Source organism: Sinocyclocheilus grahami, unplaced genomic scaffold, assembly GCF_001515645.1.
Source record: "Sinocyclocheilus grahami isolate Dianchi unplaced genomic scaffold, SAMN03320097.WGS_v1.1 scaffold913.1, whole genome shotgun sequence".
Lineage (NCBI taxonomy): Eukaryota > Metazoa > Chordata > Actinopteri > Cypriniformes > Cyprinidae > Sinocyclocheilus > Sinocyclocheilus grahami.
In genome coordinates, this window is record NW_015506092.1 from 193001 (window position 1) to 205938 (window position 12938).

General features: G+C 36.1%; 1 protein-coding gene across 1 annotated transcript; it reads right to left on the bottom strand.

Annotated features, from left to right (window-relative positions):
• Positions 1-4600: 4600 nt before the first annotated feature.
• zgc:172182 (coiled-coil domain-containing protein 89) lies at positions 4601-11643 on the bottom strand. The gene is made up of 7 exons (XM_016249158.1): positions 11417-11643; positions 8600-9072; positions 8105-8235; positions 6745-6881; positions 6338-6414; positions 5094-5193; positions 4601-5011 (listed from the first exon to the last, which is right to left on the bottom strand). Exons 1-7 carry the CDS (start codon positions 11474-11476, stop codon positions 4925-4927), a joined length of 1065 nt encoding a protein of 354 aa, XP_016104644.1. The 5' UTR covers positions 11477-11643; the 3' UTR covers positions 4601-4924.
• Positions 11644-12938: the final 1295 nt, after the last annotated feature.

Below are 12938 nucleotides of genomic sequence, written 5' to 3' on the forward strand. Positions count from 1 at the left end.
CATCACGTTTCAGGTTTCAAGTCAAGCTCCATTATCAAGCTTATTTTTCAACACGAAAGTAAGCTATTTTCTGTGAATGTTCAAGACTTCCAATTCATTAGCTCTGCTAGTAAATAAACCCCCGGTTTCACAGACAAGGCTTAAGCCTAGTCCCAGACTAAAATGTAAATCTGAGCTGTGTCAAGTGAAAAACTTGCACGGACTGATCTTAAAATATATCAGTGCCTTTGTTTTGGCTCAAGATGCACACCAGTAATGTGTTTTCTGGGGCACGTGTATGAAAAATTACTTAATTGAGCTATGGCCTAATCCTGGCTTAGTCTAAGCCCTGTCTGTGAAACCAGGCCAAAGTGTAGTAAACGGTAAAACTGTTTGCACTACAAATCAGTGTGTACAAGAAGATACTAAAATAATAGGATAAAGTACCAGTTTGCAATATCAAGCAGCATAAAGGATTGTTTTTATACAGCAAAAATAGGCTAACTGGAAGCGGCTGACACTCACGTTACACCTCGCATGCTTTTACATTAAAATAGTGTATCTGTCACTGTCTCAATATTATGCACATTTTTTCCCCCATGCCATCTCCAGCTTAAACAGCTAACACAGAAATTACCACATGCCTTCTGTAATTCATTTCTTAATAACTAATTATTGCCTCTCTCTCAAGTATTATGTAAATGCATATAGAGTAAATAATGCACAAATCTGTACATAAATCAGATGTATACCACATTATTATTATTATTTATTTATTTTCCTTACTTATTTAAATGTCCTTTCTGTTCTCAATGTCATATTTGTATGTATGTATGTATGTATGTATGTATGTATGCATGTTTGTACCAAGAGCTCCTATAAAAACACAACAAATTCCTTGTGTGTTTGCACACACTTGGCGAATAAAGCTAATCTTGATTCTGATTGTTTGTACTTTCCTTGTTTACCCAATTAGCTGTGTGTGTTTTTGCTGCGTTCTCGTTATGTGGGAAATGGAATTAACTATAATTATATAGTAATTTTAGAGTTTTCGACTTGTGTAATATCTTTGTCAGACTAGTAATTACAAGTTGGAAACAAGGACAGATATGGAAAGAAGTCTTGCTCTCCAAAGCTGCATTTATTTAATACAAAAAAAATACAGTAATGTTGTGAAATATTATTACAGCTTATAATTACTGTTTTATATTTAATATATTTTAAAATGTAATTTATTCCTGTGATTCAATGGTGAATTTTCAGCATAATTAGGCTACTACAGTCTTCAGTGTCACATGATCCATCAGAAATCATTCTAATATGCTGATCTGTTGCTCAAGGAACATTTATTATTATTATCAGTACTGAAAACAGTTGTGCTGCTTATGGACTTGTGATGAGACGTTACTATGGCCCGACATCCAGATCTAAAACTTACATGCAATAAAATTAAAAATAAATGAATGAGAGCCAGTGACTATTTGCACGATATAAAAATAAACAGAGAAATGTTATTGTATCTTTTGCAGCTTAACAGTCGTAACACATTTAAAAATGCAATATGAAAAAAAAGGCCATCGTAGCACCATATTCCATTTTTTGCTCTTTTGTTAATTCTTTGGAATCGGACCATGCTTGAGTCATTGTTGTGACTTTTCTTTTGATTTTGGACTAAAATGTGACCAGCCTGGTTTGCTGGTCTTAGCTAGTTTAAGCTGGTCTCACAGTCTAGCGAAGCCAGAAAAGTGCCTCTAAAACAAGCCACCAGACCAACTAAGATTTGCTATACAATGAATGTTCTTGCCATTCAATGAATGCAGGGATGTTCTTAGAGGAGAGATGGAGGAACATAAATTATTACAAAAAAGTTGAACTTTTCATTTTGTTTTTATTTATACTTGAAATGCTTCACATATCATCTAAAATAAATGATCTTAACAGTCGAGTCCCCTCTACATCAGTGTGCCTGGAAAAGAATTACAACATAGAGAAAGGTCACAGAAACAGGGTCATTCACACCATTCCAGTTATTCCCATATAAGGCAATTCCCATATTCGCAGCACTTCTGAGGAAAAAGATTGTCATGACAATGAAGTTATGAACTGCTGACCAGGTCAAATGCAATCAAAGGGCAGGTGCACTGGTCAGTTATGGCCCGGATGCAAACTTGCTTCAACTTGATGAGATGCATGAAATGGTGACAGACTATGGCAACGTGCAGTTACGAGAACACAAAGGAATCCAGCATTTTGACCGCAACCTCACAGTCATTAAAAACTCACACAGATGATATAAGGAATAACATACCTAACCTTAAAGGTTAAAGATCTGAGCTAGTTCTCAGGTTCACATCCTAGAAGGACCATCATTTTTGGAAAAGAAAAGGCTCTGCTACACGACTAAATATCCTCAGTTTAGGACTAAAATATTTCATCACTAAATCCAATGCAAGATGCAATGAAAATATATTTAACTAGTTAACTCAAGAGGCGACTTACATGCTTTTAGGTGTGAACATCTGTAAATTCATCCAGATGCTCTATTCTATAAAACATATGTACAGATGCAGACCAGATGACCATTATACAATTACGCTAACTACCTGTTATTTGGCAACAAATTAGTTAGTTAGAATGACACTAAAATTACTACATTAAAAATGACAAAGAGCAAAACGTTAGCAAAATATTGTTCATTTGTAAATGCACAAGACATGCTGTTATATCAGTGCATGGAGGAATACAAGGTGAACCAATGCAAGACCTAAAGTGCTGGAAGGAACTGGAACTAGGACTGGAAGGTAAGCATTTGTAAGCATTGCATTTCTAGGTGCTATATGGCCTGAGAGCTTTTACTAACACAGTCGAATGGTTTTATCTTCTCAGGAACGAGGCTACATACAGAACAGTCCAATTTATTGCATATACAGATGAGCATCAGATAGAGCTGTCTCGATGATTCAGTTCTGACTGGTCGTACTGTACTAAAAATGACAAAGAGCAAAACGTTAGCAAAATATTGTTCATTTGTAAATGCAGAAGACATGCTGTTATATCAGTGCATGGAGGAATACAAGGTGAACCAATGCAAGACCTAAAGTGCTGGAAGGAACTGGAACTAGGACTGGAAGGTAAGCATTGCATTTCTAGGTGCTATATGGCCTGAGAGCTTTTACTAACACAGTCGAATGGTTTTATCTTCTCAGGAACGAGGCTACATACAGAACAGTCCAATTTATTGCATATACAGATGAGCATCCGATAGAGCTGTCTCGATGATTCAGTTCTGACTGGTCGTACTGTACAAATAGTGGTGATTAGCAATTTAATCTGTTTTTTAAACTTTTTTTTTTTTTTAATGTTTGGAATAATGCGAATGCATTTCTTTCTTCTGAAGAACGATGGGATCCAAACAACATTGGAGCCTATTAATTTTCATTGTGTGGACATAAAAGGGTAAATAATGACAGAATTGTATTTTTTGGGTGAACTATTGCTTTAATTTTGAACATTCTAATTAATTACTGTTTCTGCAGGTCTTAAAAAGTCTTAATTCATCCTTCCACATATTGAGTCCTTAAAAAGGTCTTAAATCTAAGCAGGAAGTCTTAAAATTATAAAGTCATGGCCATAAATGTCGCATTGTTTTCCAATACAAATCTCTAAACATTCTTTAATCCTTAACTGTAAATTGAACATATGAAGTCTTGTTTTCTGAGAAACTGAACAAAATTTTAAATGTTTGGAATAATGCGAATGCATTTCTTTCTTCTGAAGAACGATGGGATCCAAACAACATTGGAGCCTATTAATTTTCATTGTGTGGACAAAAAAGGGTGTATTTTTTGGGTGAACTATTGCTTTAATTTTGAACATTCTAATTAATTACTGTTTCTGCAGGTCTTAAAAAGTCTTAATTCATCCTTCCACATATTGAGTCCTTAAAAAGGTCTTAAATCTAAGCAGGAAGTCTTAAAATTATAAAGTCATGGCCATAAATGTCGCATTGTTTTCCAATACAAATCTCTAAACATTCTTTAATCCTTAACTGTAAATTGAACATATGAAGTCTTGTTTTCTGAGAAACTGAACAAAACTAGCTTGAAACATGAACAAATATCCGTCAATGTGGAATGAAAACTTTTTCCCCTTTGAATCCTGTTGATTTTCTCTGAGCTCACTGGCAGATATTTGTTCGTTTTAATCGTAAACTCACTTCATTTTGATCAATTTCTTATCAAACAAGACATATATAAGATGTAATTTTGCTTCTTTGTATCTTGATTTAAGAATCTACATAGAGCAGGGGTGTCCAATCCTGTTCCTGGAGGTATATTACTAATATTTAAGTGTAAGACATTTACATTCAGAGACCATGTTGATGAATTGTGTTCCATTTGAATTATTCCTTAAATTTTCTTTACTTGGTCTTAAAACCCTGAATTATCTGATAAGCATCATATGATATAATCATCTTGGTTGGAGAGAGCTAAACAAACAAAAAAAAAGCTGCGGGATTTCAAAACCTAAATTTGCAAATTAGTTTAAAAATTCCCTTATTTGAAAGGCAATATTTGACTTCAAATGTAAAGCTCACAATGATCAGAGATTTTTCAATGAATCGCAATCAGGTGATTTTCTAATAATCATGACAGAGCCTTTGACAGTCCACACTAAACCACAGTGGAAGTTTAAAAATGCTACTTTTATTTACAAAAGTCACAGTTTAGCCAAAACAACCTATTTGCAAACTATCAAACTCCCTTACAGAAATACTTTAAACTGCCCACTACTGACAGAAGACATTCTCTTAAAATCTCATTTCACCTTTGTCTTCTAGTTCATTATATACAACTGCTCCATGTGCCATGAGCCAGTGGTTTTCGCTATATTATGGCTGATTTTGATGATGGTTTGATGATGATGATGGAAAGGGATGGATGGCTCAGATGATCATGTGCCGAAGTTTGCAGTTTAACTCCTTCTCCTTCTCAAGCAGTCCACTGCTGTGCTTTTTAAATGCCTCAAACTCCTAAAAATGTGATATGTAAAAACATTGATATGCTACTGAGACCAAAATGTCCAATATACATACAGGTTTTCTTTTAGCAGACCTTTTTCAACTCATTGCAGGTGTCCTCTGCCCTCTCTAAGGCGTCCTGTAGTTCCTTCACTCTTAATTCACTGTTCACAGCTGCTGCTTCCTTTTCAAACCTGATTAAAAAATAAATAAAAAACTTGAGAAAGACAAACGAAGCAAGTAATGCATTATTTTATGGACATTGATCATTTCATGTGCGAACAGAAACTCATAAAGTAAGCCAAATATCCTGAACTGATCTTTTGTCTGTTGTATTGGTTTATGGCAAAGAAATAGTTCACCCAAATTTACCCTCATGCCATTCTGACCATGTATTATTTTCTTTCTACCTTTATGAGACTGCCTTTATCATACATGTATGGTGCTTTCTTTAGTCTGACAGTGGTATATTCTTTATCTACTGTCCTCGAATGGAAAAAGAAGCATTCTGCCGAAAATAAAATTTTATGTTTCATGGAAGGAAAAAGGAAAAAATTACAGGGTTGGAATGACTTGAAGCTGCGTAAATGATAATGAAAGTTTCACTTTTGGGTGAATTATTCCTTTAATAAACATGGCATGTGTTATTTATACAAAAAGTGTAGTATTAAAGGAACACTCCACTATTTTTGAAAATAGCTCATTTTCCAACTCCCCTAGAGTTAAACAGTTGAATTTTACCGTTTTCGAATCCATTCAGCCGATCTCCGGGTCTGGCGGTAGCACTTTTAGCTGTAGCTTAGCATAGATAATTGAATCTGATTAGACCGTTAGCATCTCGCTCAAAAATGACCAAAGAGTTTCTATATCTTTCCTATTTAAAACTTTACTCTTCTGTAGTTACATCGTGTACTAAGACCAACGGAAAATGAAAGATTTTCAGGCGCTGTGTAATATCATTGGTACAGCAGCAAAGTTAATTGATTATTACGGCGGAATGAGAGTATAGTTCCTAGCCATATCGGCCTAGAAAATCGCAACTTTTCATTTTCCGTCGGTCTTAGTACACGATGTAACTACAGAAGAGTCAAGTTTTAAATAGGAAAAATATCGAAACTCTTTGGTCATTTTTGAGCGAGATGCTAACGGTCTAATCAGATTCAATGATCTATGCTAAGCTACAGCTAAAAGTGCTACCGCCAGACCCGGAGATCGGCTGAATGGATTCGAAAACGGTAAAACTCAACTGTTTAACTCTAGGGGAGTTGGAAAATGAGCCTATTTTCAAAAATAGTGGAGTGTTCCTTTAAAGCATAAAAGTTGTTTTGAGATTCATACCTGTTTTCTGCGTCTAGTTTGCCGTTCTCAGCTTCCTGTCTTTTCCGCTCCAGCTCCTGATTTTCAGCTTGCTTGTCCTTTAACACATTGCAATGAAATCATTACAACTCCATCTGAAAACAAACAGTAATGTAACTGATAATTAATAATGAATCTAGGGTAACAAACAATACATCTTTTTTTTCCCCAGACATGTCCTGGACGGGATATCTAAATTGCCTAAAATTTATGGGTTTTGGCTTTGTTTTGCTATTGTTTTCATACTTGTTGAAGGTAACGACTTAAATATAGTTTGACCAATAGCATGCAGGCATTGTACATAATCGACCAATCGTTGCATGCAAGAAGGTGGAATCTAACAAAGAACGGTTAAAGCAATGCAAATATGCATTATTTTTATTGCTCACCAGTATAATTTTCCCACGCTGCATTGAGATATCAATAAGATCATCCTTTTCCTTCACAAGTTTCTCCAGTCTCTCTTGAGTGTCTGTCTCTCTCATTGATTCTTTTTCCTGAGTTTGTCTTAGTTTGAAATCCAACTCTGTTGGAAAGAAATGTGTGAGGTGTTTAACAGTGTGCAAGTAACAACTGGACGACTACACAAATTTAAAGACATTTGTTCGTGCTTAGCATAGTCCACATCGGTTAAATTCTCAACTAGCTTTGTGTCAGGACATTAAAGGGGTCATAGGATGCCCATTTTCCACAAGTTGATATGATTCTTTAGGGACTTAACGAAAAGTCTGTAACATAGTTTGGTTAAAATTTCTCAATGGTAGTGTAAAAACACCTTTACCTGGTCAAAAACAGCTCTTTTCAGAGCATGCAGATTTGAAGCATTTTCCTTTAAATGTTAATGAGCTCTGCTGACCCCGCCCCTCTCTTTCGAGCTGCTCTCTGAGATGATTTACTTTAGCCCTATTCATCATGAAACTTGCTAATTAGCACATTATTAGGAAAGGCGATTTGCAAAGATTCGTTAAAAAAACCTTACACTCACTTCTTCTGTAGGTAAAGCTGGATCACGAATGATTCGCGCGAACATAGACGCATTTATGTAGATCGGGGGCGCGTTCCATTCAAAAACAAATGTAATCCACTGCGTCTTCAGCGGTTCAGATGTCGGGAGTAAATGACGACTGCTATGCTCATTATTACATCCAACAACAGAACACCTCAATCGCTTAGAAGTCGTTCTTGTCTACATCTGCTCCGGCGGTGAAACAATGGCGGACTGATGACAGCTCACTCAGGGGCGGGGCTAAGGTAAGACACCAGTCCAGTCTGTGCTGAAACGCTACTGTCAATCAAACTATCGTGGGAGGGGCCTGTCTGTGTGACGTCACACAGACAGGCATCTGAGATTGGCTCGATTTGAGAAAGGGGTAAAGATTTTAGTAGATTAACAAAAAACCACTGGGTGGATTTTTATCATTATAGGGTAATTGTGTACACACACTGCCAACACACATTTCAGTTCAAACTACTTGTAAAAGTGCATGTAGCATTATATGACCCCTTTAACATAAAAATGTTTTCAATAAATATCAATAAAGTGTAATGGTATTAATAAAAACATTATTCTCCCACCAAACAATGTAGTTCCTCAGAATCAGTTGTGGTTGCAACAAAGTGGTTGCCGAGCCACACACAGAAGTAAACAAAGGTGTGTGTTTGTAGAGTAATTTACAACAGCTTCAAACGTGGCTCAGCCAATCAGAGTCAAGCACCAGAACTATCTGTTTTATAATATTGAATACATACCTGCACACATCTCTACAGCATTCTTCAGTTGTTTTTGTGTGTCGCTCAGTTCGTTCTTTAAAGAGGCCTCTTTAATCTGATGGAGGTTGATCAGTTCTTTCAGTTTAATCTGGAAACCTGTTGTTTTCTCCCTGTTGGGATCATAAAGATTAAATCCAAATATACTTATTGTACTTATTTCACTGAATCGTATAAAGTAAACAGTAACCGTCAACTTTTTCAGTTCTGGAACTATTTTTCCCATTCATTTTCTCCATATGCATTTAAAACAAAATTGAATCAATAAATTGCTCTAATAATCATGAGTTTGTGAAAACTTGAAAAAGAAAAACACAGCTGGGTCTCTGTTCAGCATTATGAATTCTATGTTCTATTTAGTTTTTACCAGAAATATGGCAATTAAGCATTTTTTTTATCATTAAAAATGTATTTCTCTATGGAGATCAATGAGGTTTTTACTTCCAGAACAGACTGAAACCGAGAACCGTTCCTTACTGATACTCTGTTTCTAGTATCTTATGTTGCTCTGCCAAGTCCTTGAGCTCTCGGGTCAGTTTGAGGATGGTCTTCTCTTTTTCTTGCACTTCCTCACTGAAAAGCGTTTCATTTTCCTTTCTGAGTCTCTCGCTCTCTTTCTCCAGCTTCACATTCTGGCTCTTGTACTCGTTCTTGAAGTTGATCAGCTCTCGGTGGTTGGAGGCCAGGTGCATGAATCTCTGCTCCAGCAGTTCGGATTTCTTCCTCTCGTTCTCCAGCTCCAGCTGCACATTGGCTCTCAGGTTCTCCAGCTCTGCGTTGATCTTCTCCAGAGCCTGACAGCGCAGAAGCATCTCGTCTGCTCTCTGTTTCAGGATGCAGATGAGAGTAGACTGCTCATCAATTCTTGATCGCAGCACTTCTGCTTCCGTCCTTTCTTCCTGGGAGAGACTTCGGAGCTTTTCCAGTGCTTGGTGCACATCGTCCATATCCTTATAGGAAGGATTAAGATCTGGGGTTAAACCTGTGCTAATACAAGTCATTGTATTTAAAAACACAAGAAGTGATTTCTGCTTAATTGAAATGATCTAAGAACCCATTTTCAGAGATGCATGAGATGAATAATTGGCTCTAGATGGGTTTTTAAAGCCAGATACTGATATTTAGAGAAAAGGTTGTCCAATAGCTGATACATTTGCCAGTATAACACATTTAAAGGAATAGTTCACCCAAAAATGAGCATTTGCTGAAAATATACATCCAAGATATTCCATTAATAAATCATAGCACATGCAAAATTGCTGAATTTAAATTACATTAAAAACATTTATTTGTTTATTACAATATTTACTCAAAAATATTTTAAAATCTATTTATTTTGTTATGATCTATATGACCTTATTATTTTTATTGTGAGTATTAGGCTTATCATTATTGCTGATCCCTGTTGTTGTGCTATGTTATAGTAATATTTAACATTATATAATCAGAGGGGTATAGAAAAGTTTGTCACTCCATAATAACAATAGCAAAATATATAAATATGTATAGTATTTTTATGTTACATTAATTCATATTTAGCACACCTTCCTAAGGAAAGGATATGGACCAGAAGACATTGCAATTATTAAATTATATTTAGACAGACTTAAAGAAGTTCCAGATCTATACTTGTGCTCTTATTATTTCAGTTATTTTGCCTTTAATGTAAATAAGCATGTGCAAACAATATACTTGCTCTTGTGAATTTATTTGGATGTTAATTACATTGTGCGAGCTGTCTCTTTAATACCGCGTGGTTTACATACATGTTGCTGCTGATTGGGCTGACATGTTTGACACACCCACCAAACAAGAGAAAACGCATCTCAAACCCCGTTGCACACCGTTTCCAGGAAACATGCCGTTCAAACCGGAAACCGTAGCAAAACGGTGCACACCGGTTTGAGCTTGAACGCGCCTCAGGCAAAAGGGAAAATGGGGCTTTGGCTCCACCTTTCTGCCACTCCAGCAGGAAATGGGACTGGACCATTTCAGTCAGGATGGAGGGTCACATTCACCTGTTGCTAGTTTTGCGGATTCATTTTATTATTAGTTTAGTTATGGATACAGCTGTATGATCATTTAAAAATGATGGGTATTATTCAGAGGTGTGCTTTTGTTTAGGTTTCATCACTAAATGTTGTTTTTTAATACTCACCTCCCATGGTTTTGGTCGACTCAGGTCTATATCCTGTTTGCATGAGAGCCTTATTTGGGATTTTCTTTATTTGATTTAAATAGTTATTTTTTTATTTAGTATTTGTTCATCAGGGTAGGGCCTCTATTTTATTTTAGAGGCATTACAATCATATCTTTTTGCCAGTTTTGATTGGTTTACCCATTTCATCATGATTGTTATTTATTTATTTTTTGCTACACATTTTATTTTTGATAGCTACACTTAAAAAAAATCAAATAAAAGCCTTTATTTTTTTTGTTGCATTGCTTGTGACCTGACTTCACCTGGTCTGCTCCATTACACAAGTAACCACAATAAAACTACACTTGGATGCACAAGTCAAGCAAGAGCCTAATATACAATGATGGCAGATTTTAAATAAAGGTTTATCTGAGTTTTCAGAACTAGGGTAATTGTTGGGGCAAGTTGTCACATGTTTGAAATATATAAAAATTATGGATATAATTTTGTTCAGTGCACTGTAATATTTCTTGACCAAAACAATGGCATTTTTGCAAGTTACACTATGCATTTTTGCTGGCATTATGCTGTTTATGCCCATTGTGACAACTTACCCCATTCAGTGTGACGCCACTGAGGCATGTTATGAAAAGAAAAGTCGATGCGTTTTATATATGATCTGTATTGTTTATTTTTATTTTCTTAAGCAGTATCGGTGGAAACGTTCAAGTTGCGAGTCAACGAAACGGAATTAGGGGAAGTAACGTTGACATAAATTAATTGAAAATATTAAATAGGGTTAAAAAAAATGTGACGATATGTTATTGGTTTTAAAGCTCACAAACTGCAAGTAGAGTATCGCGCCTTTGCTATTATAAAGCAAAACTATTAATTCAATTTTAAAATGAAATAAGTATAAAAAAACAGATTTTTTTTTTTTTTTTTTTTTTTTTTTTTTTTTTAAGCAATGCGCGACCAGTTGCTTTGCTATTGTTTGGGCGAATTATGTGTTTCAAAGCACGATTTTTTTTTATCACAAACACAATTTCAAAACAGTCGGTGGTTGATCGATTTTGTCAGGCACACAGATGCGTGGCAGTCGCTGAAATGGGCGTAAACAGTTTTGTATGAACATCACACGCTCTCCAACGTACCTGTTTAGTGTCTCTGATCATCGTTTTGAGGTCTACTGGGAGTTTCTGCGGAGATGTCATGTTGAATCTTTCAAGGCTGTGTTTTGCAGAGAAAAAAAAACGGGTTTCTTCACAAAGGCGTCTCTACCGCAATGAGCTGCAGTGATGCTTCGGCTTGTGGCGATTCAAAGTTTCCCCGGTTGCCCCTAGCAACAGCGAATTTCGTCGCGATTATTTTACGTGTTTTTCCCCCTCGACAAACTACATTTGAGAATGTAATTCAGCATTTAAAAAAATCGACTAACATTTATAACACGCACTGTTGTTCCAGATATGTCTGTTTTGTGTTCTCCCCCTCAGGTTAAGCAGATTGGGCTGAAAATGCGGGTGTAGTGCTCGAGTTCTACCACTAGATGTCGCCACGACTCCTCTTTGCTGTATGAAGATACTGGCTCGAAAGGTGCAGAAGGGTTTTTTTTACACATTTGCATTAGGTTGAAGAGTAAAGAATAAAGAATGATTTTGATCAGCATTACGTTATAATCTACTGCTGTAGCTCTGTTGAAGAACATCAAATCAACAGACTGTTCTTATGGTTCGCTTTCGAGTTTTCACAGCGGGTCAAGATCAAGATCTTCAAACCATCTGCTTTAAGATGTTTTATTCAGTGGGAGCTCTTTAATTATAAAGTGAGGATCACAGGACATAAAAGGCTGACTTTAACACACATCAGATCTTTATGCACCTTTAGTTTTGGCCCAGAAGGATCACTTATTAGCTAAGCATGAGATCTTTAACTTGCCTTATAGAAATCCGCTGACCTTAAGTAACGCATTTAAAACCATGTTCTGCATTATCTGAGTCCGGGCTACTCTTGAACTTGTGCTCAATCTTGAGAATCCGAGATTCCAGCTGTGGGTTCTTATCAGTAATCATTTAAAACAAGAAGTCTCTTTTTTTGCTAATTGCAAAAATGTTGACTCGAGTGTCCAACCTTAGAAGTATCATGCTGTGGTCTCTCAACAGACTCTACGAAAACCACAGTCAATTTGTTATTATTGAATTAGCCTGTTGTTACATATTAGAAGCACAAGTTAAAAAAGTTACAAATTAATTTGTTTAAAAAAACGTGGTTGACCATGTTTTTTTTTTAATGTCCATTGCCACTAGTGGCTGATGCCTGTTAAGATGGTAGCTGTGTTTTGGAACATAGTAGTTGGTTTCTAACTGGTTTAAGCTGGTCATTAACTGGTTTAAGCTGGTCATTAACTGGTTTAAGCTGGTCATTAGGGGGCTGATCACCACTGCCTTAAGCTGGTATGACAATGATGGCACAATATTTCTTAAAATTGACTACAAAAATCTGCACAAGCCTGTCATTAGATTTTGAAAATGACTTTTGGCTGAATGGCCATTTCTATTAATTGTTCAATCAGACACAAGTTTAAATAGGAAGCTTAAAATTGCTGCCTTAAACGTGAAGTAAAATAGCCAAAGGCTACACACTGCAATTACCGATCAAGAGTATCAAGTTGGTTTTAAT